The 13,078-nt window shown below is 36.0% G+C and overlaps 1 protein-coding gene and 1 non-coding gene across 2 annotated transcripts; both read right to left on the reverse strand.

Annotated features, from left to right (window-relative positions):
- Positions 1–1,072: 1,072 nt before the first annotated feature.
- Positions 1,073–1,145, reverse strand: TRNAK-UUU (transfer RNA lysine (anticodon UUU)). Its single transcript has one exon. It is a non-coding gene; the product is annotated as a tRNA-Lys (tRNA).
- Positions 1,146–1,338: 193 nt separating this feature from the next.
- Positions 1,339–2,026, reverse strand: LOC111915187 (calcium-binding protein PBP1). Its single transcript, XM_023910858.3, has one exon. It carries the CDS (start codon positions 1,751–1,753, stop codon positions 1,400–1,402), a length of 354 nt encoding a protein of 117 aa, XP_023766626.1. The 5' UTR covers positions 1,754–2,026; the 3' UTR covers positions 1,339–1,399.
- Between the last annotated feature and the right edge of the window lie 11,052 nt (positions 2,027–13,078).

Raw genomic sequence — 13,078 nt, forward strand, 5'->3', positions numbered from 1 at the left:
TACACAGAGAAAACAATTGGTTTCCATAATTTTCTTCTTCTTTGTCTCATATAAGTTTGTAATATTTTCTTTTTTCTTATACTAAATTTTAAAGAAATTTGTATATACTTTTCTTAAAAATTAAAATATCATATTTATTCTACCTAATTTTAAATATCATATATATACTCTTCATAAACATTCAAATATCAAATTTACCCAAATGCTTGTTTTTAGACATTCTATAATCATTTTAAATCTTTATGCTTCTCAATAGAATGTTATAACTGTATTAAAAATCTAAGTTTAAAATATCATATATACCTGCTTGTAATACAAATCATGTTCTCAAATCCTTTATTAATCTTGTTTTAGTTGTACCGGTTTGTTATCTTTCATAAACATGTTAATATATTAGAATGAGCAATAAGCAATGATTATGTAGGTTGAGCATCGGTCCGGACCCGGACCTAGAACCGAAGAACTGATAACCAATTTAGTGGAAATTGGAGAATCGTGACCAGACCAATACCCTGGTTTTGGTTCCAGTTCCGATTCTACAAGTGTGCTCTTTAATTAGGGATGTGTTCAGTTTCGGACCTGATTTGAATTAGAACAAGAATTGAAGAACCGAGAATTGATTTAGTGGGAAATGGAGAATCCAGAATCGAACTGAATATCTTGGTTTCGGCTTTTTTTTCGATCAGATCCAGTTCCATCGGATCAAAATGGTCGTCCGTACAATTATGTTTAGCAACTTTTCACACACACAAGAGTACATAAAACATATGGACAAAACAATAAGCGGTACAAAGTAGACACCACATTTGCAATACATCTAGCATTACAACAACCTGATTGATTTTAGATCAAAATATCAAAAAAAAAATTCGGGTTGATTTTAGTGAAAATCACTGTAACAATAAAAAACAAAATTTATTATAAATATATTTAAAAGTAAGATTTGAACAAATATTATATTTAAAATTAAAATTAACAAATATAATATTTTATATTCAATAATGACATATACGAAATACCTTTCTATTAAATAAAAACCAGAAAAATAACTTTACGGCCAAACTGAAAAACGCGCCATCCGTGGGACTCGAACCCACGACCACGTGGTTAAAAGCCACGCGCTCTACCAACTGAGCTAGAACGGCTAATTGCTTGAGTATATAGATCAAACATTTTATTACAAAAAGGACTTGGTAATAAATAGGGGGATACGTGTCTGTATGTAGTTTGAAGCCTTATCTTTGTTATCTTAACTACGAACCGACTTATTGATGAATGTTTTAATGTACAAAAAGTTTGGTACATGAAGACATGTATATATATCTTGCAACACCATAATAAATTATTAGCACCATGTTATATATAAGAATATATTAAAATTTTTAAGAGTAAAACTACATTAAAGTTCATTTAAAACAGCAATTTCTAACCATCTAAGTGACCCTTCCATTAACCCAGGGCTCAATCTAAACATAAGAACATAGAACTCCATCTCACTCAACTTCCCATCTCCATCAACATCACCTTCTCTTACCATATATCTCAATTCATTGTCGTTCATCTTCTGCAACCCCAGCGAAGATGCGTTCCTCTTCAAGCTATCAAATGTTATGAACCCTTTCGTGTCTCTGTCCTCCAATAACTCAAACCCTTTGTATAGTTCGTTCATAAATCCTTCGGCACCCAACTTTTCCACCATGGATGGGAAATGATCCTCGAATTCAACAACAAAGTTTCCAGATTTCAAACCCATGAGTTATTTTTCTTTCAGAGTACTATATAGTATAGGCAAAGTTAATCGTGGAATAGAAGATGAGATATGTGTATGTTTATATAGACAAAAAGAAGCCATGGATTCGAGGAAAGAAGGTAGGGGAGATGCCAACGAAGTTACAGATCATGATTTCTTCTTGGTGTTGTGTTTGGTTTTGTTGAGGAAATTCATGGCAGTAATGATGTTTCCTGGAAGTTGCATAATAAAACTGGAAGCTACCTCAGCCTCACTACAATACTTAAAATAGAAGGCTTTAAATTAATATAAGCCTTTGTTTGGTACGCAACGTGGGTAGCATTTTCCCTTTTCTGGAAACTTTAAATGAATTATGATGGAGACTTTTGATGCCATTCTTAAGATGTTTTTGAGGTTTCGTCGAAAGGGATAAAAGAGTCGATAGTTTTTTTTCTTTTTCTTTTTTCCTTTTTCTTCTCTTTCTCTTTTTCTTTTTCTTTTTTTCTTTTTTCTTTTCTGTAAAATTTGAGCTTTCAGATTTATTACATTCCCCCTTTGATTTTATAATGTTTAACATTTAATGCTCATTTAATGAGATTTAATGATATTTTAGGATACTAATATGACAAAGGTCATCATTTAAATAGGTAGGAGGATTGGTAGAATAAAACGTAGGAGGATATTTAATTTCTCTTATATAAATTGTAGAAACGAAGGACTTATTGCTAGGGATGGAAAAATCTCCAATGGGAATCCAAAACCCGCGTCCGGTTTGTCAGTTGAATCCTTAAGTTGATCAGAAATGAAGATGGAGATACCCAAATAAAAAACAGGTATGAGGATGCCCCTATTCTTCGACCGAAGACCCAACTCCGGTACATATTAATATATATAAAAATAAAACAAAACATATATTTATAGTATAAATTTACAACACCTAAAATTTGATCCAAGGAACCTAACTCATTATAATTATTTGGTTTGAATTATAATTTTTTTTTATTCGTTTATCTAATTTAATCTCATGTATAATTTTTTATCTTTGGTTTATCTATTGTTACCTCAAATATCACTTTCATAATTACCTTATTTTTTATGTATGTATTTTAATTTGGTAGAAAAAAATTTAAAGTTTTTATACAATCTATGAATAGTTTTATAGTTTGTAAAATCTTTAATTTTATGTAGGTAAAATTGAAATTTATATTTTTTCTTTATATAAAAGTTTTCATACTAAAATAGAAAAAAAATCTCTGATTCTCTATAATCCCCAATAGCGGTGGGGATAGCGACTCATTTATATTTTCCGATGGGAATGATGATAGAAATTTAAATGAAGATACATGGATGGAGATTGGGTCTCTGTCATTTCCCGACCCCATTTTCATCTCTACTTATTGTTGAGATATGATGTTGAAATGATGATCATAAACAAAATCGATGGAGATTCAGGTCTCATATGTGTGATAACTATAAATTTTGTTAGAGTATATGCAGTTGTCCTAAAATAAATTAATAAATATTTTGTCAATGTAAAAGTTTATAATATGTCTATTATGTTGATATTTTTCTAATAAAAATCGCTTGAGAATGTATGTGTTCAAAATATTTTTCCCCTATATAATAGAGTTCTACTATCATGCAAATATATATATATATATATATATATATATATATATATATATATATATATATATATATATATATATATATATATATATATTGAACAAATGGATTTTATAAAATTAATAAGAGGCTAGAAAAGAAACAGTTACAAACACATAACTAAAAAAGGGATTTTGGATCCCATCGGTCCACTTAGCCAAAACCTTATTGCTCGTATTCACATACCGATTAAATGACAAATCTACAATACTTATCAAACAACAAGTCTCGACAAGGAGGTTTATCACCAAACAACAACTCATTTTGCAACCTCCAAACAACCCACATAACCACAAAAGTTAAGGACTCCAACACTCCTTTCTCACTGAACTGATGTGAGACTCGTCGATCCAAGTGAAGATATAAACAACCACCACCCAGTCCAAAATAACAAAATCAAGCCATCTAAACGCTCACCTCCAAATATTAGCAACCATTTCAAATAAGAGAACATGATTGACAGTTTCCATCGAATTTGAACAAATAGCACACACCCAGGAAGACATCACAACCCTTTTCTGTAACGCCCATAGATCCGGGCTAGTCAATTTAGAGACGATAGGCGTCAAAAATGGATTTTTGATGAAAGATTATTTATAATGAATAATCTTAACTAAGTTATAGTATATGTTACAAGGTTTCCGTGCATATAAAGAACGCCGAAATCCGAGTTATAACGAAGAAGTTATGACCTGTCGAAGTTTTGCGACAGAACCGACACGACACAACGCGACGTAAATAGTAAATTTACGTTAGAGCGATATTTAGCCTTAGTGATCTAAAAGAAAGTCGTAGAGTTCGTTAAACCATGAGCGTGCATAAAAAGAACGTCCGAATATGACTTCGTATGAGGAAGTTATGATTATTCTAAGTTTCGACTTAGCGGTATGCAGCCCGAATACTCGATTTGAGATCGAGCGGTTATTAGCCAAAACAATCTAAACGAAGATCGAAGATCTCGTCAATTGTAGTGAAACGATAAAAAGATAGGCGAAACGAACGTTGGATGAAGAAGTTATGAATTTATAACGGAGTTTTCCTGTCCCGGCCTACTAAAAATAATATAATAAAAATAAATTCAAAATTAGCCAACAGAGTCTAAATGAAAGTTGAAGAGCATAATCTCACCTACGCATGGATATAAAGAACGTCGAAAACGGAGCTCGTATGCAAAAGTTATGAATTTTTGAAGATCGTGGCACGCATACCAAAGCTTATCCGAAGATTACGCCCAGCGTACTCTATGTACGCCCAACGTACTGATTACGCCCAGTGTACTCCAAAATTACGCCCAGCATAATCCCAGACCCAGCAGCCTATAAATAGAAACCGAGATCAGCCATTTTCTCTTGTTCAAACTCTTTCTTCTCTCTAGTTTTTGCCTCGCTTTGCGTGCCAATTATATCCCGAAGCCTCGGTATCATTCCCGAGCCCCGAAGCAAGTTCCGAAGTCCCGAAGATCCCGAGAAGTGAGATTCCCGAGCCGAAGACCTGCTCGCAAAGAGCCCGGTTTTTGTGAAGATCTTCAAGATCTACCCAAGAATACTACTTCTACAAGTCGTAGTGTTGTCCGATCAACTTCTAATCAAGTGAGTGTATAGTCACTTTCATCTTACACATAGATATGAAGTATTTGCTATGAAATACATGCTATGTGTTTATACATTGTTTGTTTACTTGAGATGGATGATGAATGAATGTTTTATACGAGTTTTTAAATAAGTTGTATATGTAATTTATATCTACAAATATGTTGGGTAGAACATGGATAGATGAAATAGTTGGTGTGTGATAAAAAAAATGTGATGAGAGATAGGTGAGGATATAATGGTGATGATAAATAGGTGATGAATTACGAGTCCAGGCGATGTTGTAGCTACGTATTCATGCGATGATAGTCTAACCCTTATTATGAATTACGAGTCCAGACGATGTTGTGGCTACGTATTCATGTGATGATAGTCTAACCCTTATTATGAATTATGAGTCCAGGCGATGTTGTGGCTACGTATTCATGTGATGATAGACTAACCCTTATTATGATTTACAAGTCCAGGCGATGTTGTGGCTGCGTAATCATGCGATGATACCCTAACCCTTGCTAGACACATATTGAGAGAGTAATCCCCGAATTAGTATTGTCTATGCGATGTAGGCGATGATCCTTAGGAAAAGTTCTTAGGAACAAACATATAAGGAAATATGATGTAAGGAGATGAGAAGTAAATATGATATAGGAGATGACCCTTGAGATAATATCTTTAGGGAAGACTAAAAGAAGATAATGGGGATGGGTAATTGGGTTGATTGTTTGATGATTAAATATAATAATTATATTATTGTGGTTGAAAACCCTATATGCTCATCAGGCTCCCAAGCCTGACCCACCCAGTTTTCTTTGCATTACAGGTAATGGCACAAGAGTATAAGTTGGTGAACTTGACGAGAGATTTTGGATTATAGGTCAGTACTTATGAATAACCATTGTAAGGTCTATTTTGTTCTGTTTATGCTTTTGATCTGTATTGAACATGACATCCTGAGATTTTGTTATATAATGAAAATACATTTCTATAAAGAAACGCTTTGATAATTTTTATCATATTTTGTTTTAGGAACAAATTCCGCAACTATTTTCTTTAAAAGATTACTCTGATTTTATAAAACAAAGCATAAACAAATCGGTCTTTTCTGGCTGTAAAATGGGGATGTCACATTTTCTAACTCAAATCCATCTAGTAGGAAGTCGATCAAGATAAGCACACCAAAAAAAAATTAATTTCCTTGGTACAAACAAACTGCACCTCGTTATATATAGAACCCTCCAGCATATAAACATTATCAATGAACTTTCTAGTCTCGCTTGTTGGTGGTTGTTGACACCAACAAATAAATAACACTAATGTTCTAACACATAATTATGTGTAACACCCCACTTTTTAACACGAATTACACCAAAAAAATTTCAATTTTAATTTAAAAAACAACATGGTGTACATTTATGTTAACTAGGCACATACAAGAAGTTATGAAAATGATCATAAACAAAAGAAATAACATAATGATCTGATTCGGCTGTCACCAACATAGAGACCACTCCTAACTTCTGTAATGTATCTATCAGAACCCAAAATGCATACATTAAACAAAAATGAGTAATCTATGAGATCTTAGTGAGTAATTTGCTAAAACAACACACACACACAGATATATATATATATATATATATATATATATATATATATATATATATATGTATGTATATATATATATATATATATATATATATATATATACCCACACATACATTCACATCATCAATACAATAGTAAATTTCATAATGCCTTTCGGATTACTCAATATATTTCTCACAAAGCATTATCATTTAGGTTTGCCAAGTAATATGCATACATCTATCCAAGTTACTATCTTAACTCACAATATATAGTAATGGATTTATAGCTACTCAAGCTATCATTAAATCATCATAAGGCACTCATTATGTGACTCTTTGTACTCATCAAGTATTACCATAAGGTACTAGTTATGTGGTTTATTACACTTGATAAATATAAACAACTATTATCTACACCAGCTCTTATCACTACTCAGAGGTAGAATAGTTATACCAGTTTATTACATTACATAGTAATAGCAACATACAGGAAAAATAATAATTTATTCATTTTTATAAAGCAACTCGGCGAGTTGGTAGCCCCAAACTCGTCGAGTAGAGATTAGAAAGGACGCGGGTTTTGAGCAACCTACTCGACGAGTAGGTCGGCAAGGGTGAAACCCTAATTTTAGGGTTCTTTGCACCCTATTTAAGCATCCTAATCCCCACATGTTGGCCTTATTTCTAGCCTCCAAGTCCCAAACCCTCAATCCAGAAACCCTAATGCATTTGTGAGCTTGCAAGCCATTTTTTAGTAAAGTTTTGTGTGTGTTCAAGCTTGTGAAGGAAGAAGAAGCTTAGGGAATCAAGAAGAAGCTAGTAGATCTAGAGACTCCATTGAATCCTCATCATTTTCTTGTAAGCAAGTCCCAAACATGCTTAGTAACTTCTTAGATCTTCTTATTATCACTTTATTGAGTTTTTGGTCCAAGAAGCATGACCTTTGGGAAATGGGCATCCCAAGTGAGTATACCATCAGATATGGAATCATGGAGGGCTTTCATGGCATAAAGGTGCAAACTTTATGGCCATTGAAGCCCCATGCAAGTTATAAGATGTCATTTTGGCCTTTTAAGCTCCAAAAGGCCATGCATGGAGAGAAAGGTAGAAGCTTCACATGTTCGTATAGTGTCTAAGGTCCAAATCTCAGTTTGTGTGCTTTAGCTTGGAGTATTTATGGCTTGTGAACCAAGATCTGGGTACTAAAGAGTTAGGGTTTGAGCTAAATCCATTAAGTAAGGGTATTAATGGGTAAAGTTGGAAACTTTACCCTTCAAAGGACATTCTCAGAGTACATGTGAAGTTTGAAGCTCATATATGAAGAATAGGGGGTTAATCCATTAAAATGGCTTAACAGACTAAAGAAGTCGTCAAGTCCATAAAGGAACTTGACGAGTTGGTTCGAAATGCCCTGACCCTGTAGAAGGAAAAACTCGACGCGTTCAGGATGGAGTCGACGAGTTAGAACGATTTGTCCTGACTCTATAAAGGGCAGAACTCGACGAGTCTAGGAGGGACTCGACGAGTTGAGTCGTTTTAACACGATTCTGGTGAGCATGGAAACTCGGTGAGTCAGAGGGATGACTCGACAAGTTGAGTCAACCCGAGATGTTGACTTTGACTGGACGTTGACCTTGACTTTGATCAAGGTTGACCTGTGAAGGGGTCTTGTGTATAGAATGGTATCTAAGGGGTTGTTTTTGTCAGGGCCGGTCCAAGTCAATTTGAGGCCCGGGGCAAATTCAAAAATGAGGCCCTTTTATCGACCTTCAGATTGGATGGAATTCATGATGGCCAAACAATAAGCAATTAGTCACTTTTTTTTCTTTCGTTATCAAAGTGCATGGTTAAATGGTTATATTCGACTATGTCTATACATATTTTACATCACAAAATTTCATGAATGATACCCAAAATCACCATGATTGTCAAAGTTTTGGTTTTTACAACTAACATAGTGAGACCTACAATATAAAAATTTACAAACTAAAATAAAAGTGGTTACAATCGTCATTTGAACCACCCATCTCATTGTTTACTCCTTCTCTTTTAGCTTACCTATTCAAAAACTAGACAAAATAATAGAACTCTTAAATTAGAAAATTATATGTAAAGAAGGCATAAACTTGAAAAACAAACACCAAAGAAACATCACTAAGGCACAACTAAATACAAACAATGAATACGAGTTTGATAATCAATCCAAGGGAGCCAAACAGAAGGCACCACGAAAATAAAAACAAATTGAAAGAAATGAGTAAAGTTGATAACATGGCAAAAAACCACAGTAGGAGCAAAACTAGAACACATAGCAAAACCGTCCATAATGACAAAAAATTCAACAGCAAGGTTATAGATCATCCCAAAATGAAGAGCAAAATCTTATAAACACTTCTACCTCAGGAGCAAATCATCATAGAAAAACACATAAACAAATACTATATCATGAGCCAAATAGAGTCATGGGCATTACCGTCCACATGGGCAAAAATCCATCAGTAAGAGTAAAGAGAAACCCAAATTTGAATATCATAAAAAATTTAATCAGTGAAGCAGCCTCCAAACTAATAGAGAAATAATATGATAGCTTTTTGGTTTCTTGTTCACCTATTTATGCTTCTCCTTTCTTGAAAATTGTTGTGAAATTGTGTATAACGAGGAGACATCAAACATTCATTATTGTTTATTGAAAATTGAAGTGTCGTATCTTGGAAAGCCGAAATCGTCTTAAGAAGAAAAAAATCCCTAATCCCTAACTACACGATCTTGGGCCTTTTGCCTTGAATTAAACTAATAAATAAAATTCCAAAAAATACAAGAGAAAAGGTTCGAACAAGGAACCTCACAAATCTCAAACAACATGCTTCAACCATCTCAACCAACTCTGTATTTGCTTATATGTTGCATATTATATTTTATATCATCTATACCTATATATACATATATTATAATTGTAATTTTGCGGGGGGGGGCCAAGATTTGGCGAGGCCCGGGGCGGTCGCCCAACTTGCCCATGCTCTAGGGTCGGCCACGGTTTCTGTTTAAGGCGCAAGTAGAGCCGGTTGCAGGAGCAAAGACGTTCAGCTATTTCACCCGACATTTGAGGTGAGTTTTCCTCCATTACGAACGGGTCGAAGGCAGCAATGTCGGCCTGTTTATGTATGTTAGCATATGTCGGACTAAGTTCCGATGTCAGGCTGTGCCCGATGTAGGTTTATATGTTAGTGGACTTCGGTCCGATGCCGGGGCAAGCCCAAGGAATGTTTATCTGCTTGATTCTTCCATGTGTTTGTTTGTATGTTTCCAGACTTCGGTCCGATGCCAGGGCAAGCCCAAGGAATGTTTTTATGTTTTCGGATTTCGGTCCGATGTCGAGGCAAGCCCGAGGAATGTTTATATGTTCATGTATGTGCTTATGTTATATGTATTTATTGATATGATTATGTATACCAAGTTTTTCTTGATGTCGGGCGGGGCCCGATGTCGAACTTCAGTCTGATGTCGTGGGGGGGGGGCATTGTTGCTTGCAAGGCCCAATGTATGTTATTATGTGATTATATGTATGTTATGTGGTAGTTTTGGGAGACTCACTAAGCTTCGTGATTATAGTTTTCAGTTTTGGTTTCAGGTACTTCCGCTAGTAGGGGAAGAGCTCGGGATGACTGCATAGCACACACCACATCGTTTAGCCAAGGATGATTTACTCTGATGTTTTGACATATGATTTTGATACATTGACAGATGTTTATGATATTTTTGAGATACACGACTTATGATTTTTATATGATGAATGATATTTATGGCTTTATTGATAAATTAAAAATGAAATTTTTAGACCGTATCTTTGGGATGTTATAGATACGGGCCCTACCCACACTCAGCTACTAAGCATACATACAAGTATCACACATACAACAAGTATAACCAAATCTATCAATTATTCCTATATACATACTCAAATAATGCTATTAGATACGAGCCTCACCCACACTCCTCTAACTAAGAGATACGGGCCCCTCCCACACTCACATTCCTAATAACACATACAGGTATCATACAGACAACAAGTATAGCAATCCAACAATCTGACTGATATATACTCAGATAATAATGAGATACGGGCCCTGCCCACAATCCGTGTTCCTATCAAAAAACATACAAACTACATGGGCTGGCATTAGTGCCTTCAACCCGTTCAACCAGGAGGAAACTCACCACGCATTGTTGAAGTCCCACGAATAAATCTTTGGCTGTTGGATGACAGATCCCTAAACTGTCAACATCAAAACAAAACATAATTAACCATTTGGGTTTCAAAGCATAACCATAAACCCACACTTGGGGTAAAGGACCATTTTACCCCTAACATAGCTTGGTCCAAGACCAAGGCCCAAAATCATTCTCTGGAGGCCCAAAAGTCAAATAATCAACCAATGCTCAATTATGGCCTAATTTTCCAAATTGGGCCCAAACCCCTTACATGGGCCTCACCCTAAAGCCCATACAAATAACCTACTCCATACACTTCTTCTCAGATGGCCCAACAAGAATCCAAACACTTAAGCCCAAAAGAAAGTCCCAACTTGAAGCCCAATCATAATTAGGGTTTTCACATAAAATGACGAATAGGGTTAAGTGTTCTTACTTAACCAATTAAGGACTTAATCAATTAAGTTTATCACTCCACTAGGCCATTCATACAATGTAGTCAGAAATAATTCAAAATTCCAATCTAACAATCCAAACGCGGGTCCCGGAAAATCCCAAACTAACATTTCCAAAATTAGGGTTTTCTAAACCCTAATTAGGGTTTCCAACCCAATCACAAGCCAACTAAGTCCAAGATTAAGATATTGGGGCAATTAGGGTTTCACTATGTCATGCACCACCCACTGTCACCTCAGGCGGTGGTGGTCGCCAGCGGCTCACGGCAGCAGCCACCACCTCACGGTGGTGGTGGTGATCTTCTTCATTTTTTACTAAGAAAAGCTTATATAACATTCACCTTTAACACACACAGAATATACACACATAGCCACCTCCCACGGTGGTTGGTGGCAGCAAAAGGTGGCAGAAAGCGACAACCACCATGGTTGGCTGCCATGGTGGTTCGCCTCGCCTCCGACCAACATTCTTCACGAGTTCCAGCAACATCAAACGTAAAATACGACGAGAAACAATAGCCCTCAGCCACCAACTTGACGGGTGGCAACGTCGAAATTAACGGAAACAAAGGCCAATGCTAGCAGCGGCAGCTAGGGCGTACCCCACGTCACACTCGTCGGAATGAACAAGGAAATGAGAGATAGATCGCATATAACTTACCAAGAGCTTCCAGTTGCTCGTGACCCACAAATCGACGCCCACAATGTATTTCACGGTCCTCGGTGGTTCTCCAGTTGCCCACGATATCCGACAGCAAGGTTGAGGTGGTGGCGCTTCAATGGCGAAGTAACCGCTTGGCGGCCTTGTCTGATCGGAAAAGCGAACGAAGAAGTGAGGTGGCGGCTGCAAAAACTTAGGATTAAGGTTCTAAAGATGCTAAGAGGGGAAAGCGGGAATTGACTATCTTAAACCCGACTCCATAATAAACTTCCTTCACTTTTACACAATCGGCCCCTCCTTCCTTAAACATTACAAACTGAATCCGGATTTTTCCCTTTAGCCCCTGCTTCCCAAAAATCTATTCTACGCAAGTCCCAATGATACCAATTAGACCATAAATTCCTGAATTTATAACATTTTACCCCCAAGGCTCACATAAATAAACTATTATGGATTTAGGCTTCAATATAATAATATGAAATATATTCCTCATCTCGGGGTTCGTTTATTTATTTATTTTATTTTATCTTATTTATTTAAATTTCAAAATAGAATGTCACACAATTCATGCCCTAAAAGGTCCCAACTTCGAAATTTAGCATTCTACTTCCATTAAATGAACTCAAACTCATGCATGGGGATTCTAAGCCCTAAAGGTGTCAACTTTATGAATCTAGGACCATAGAAACACCAAGAGTGGAAAATCTAAGCTCATGGAGTGGTATCAAACCACTAGATCTCATCCATGGGACCAAGAAGGGTCCAAAACTTAAACAAGGAAGATCTAAGCTTCTAAATAACAAGTTCAAAGCTTTATACCTTAAACAAGCTAGAAATAGAATAGATAATCCAGATCCACAAGCTCTTCCTTGATCCACCACCTTGCACCAATCTTCCCCTTCTTGAATATGGATCAAAATACACCAAAATGGACATTATAAGCTCAAAACGCAAGAGTGAGGCTTAAGGTTTCGAGTATAGGGCTAGGAGGATAGAGGAGGCTGAGAATGAGGGTTTCATTGTCCATAATGATTTTTATATAATGTCCAACCCTGAGAATTAGGGTTTCTAAATGACCCACATATGCCCTGCATACATACACGTACGCCCAGCGGATGTGTCCGAAGTCCCGATCCGCCTTGCATGAGTACGCTAAGCGTACCATGTGGTACACCCCGCGTACT

The sequence above is a fragment of the Lactuca sativa genome, chromosome 1 (genome assembly GCF_002870075.4).
Source record: "Lactuca sativa cultivar Salinas chromosome 1, Lsat_Salinas_v11, whole genome shotgun sequence".
NCBI classification, from domain to species: domain Eukaryota; kingdom Viridiplantae; phylum Streptophyta; class Magnoliopsida; order Asterales; family Asteraceae; genus Lactuca; species Lactuca sativa.

Coding starts and splice junctions, on each gene's coding strand:
- LOC111915187 (XM_023910858.3), bottom strand. CDS start 1,753: ATGGGTTTGAAATCTGGAAACTTTGTTGTTGAATTCGAGGATCATTTC.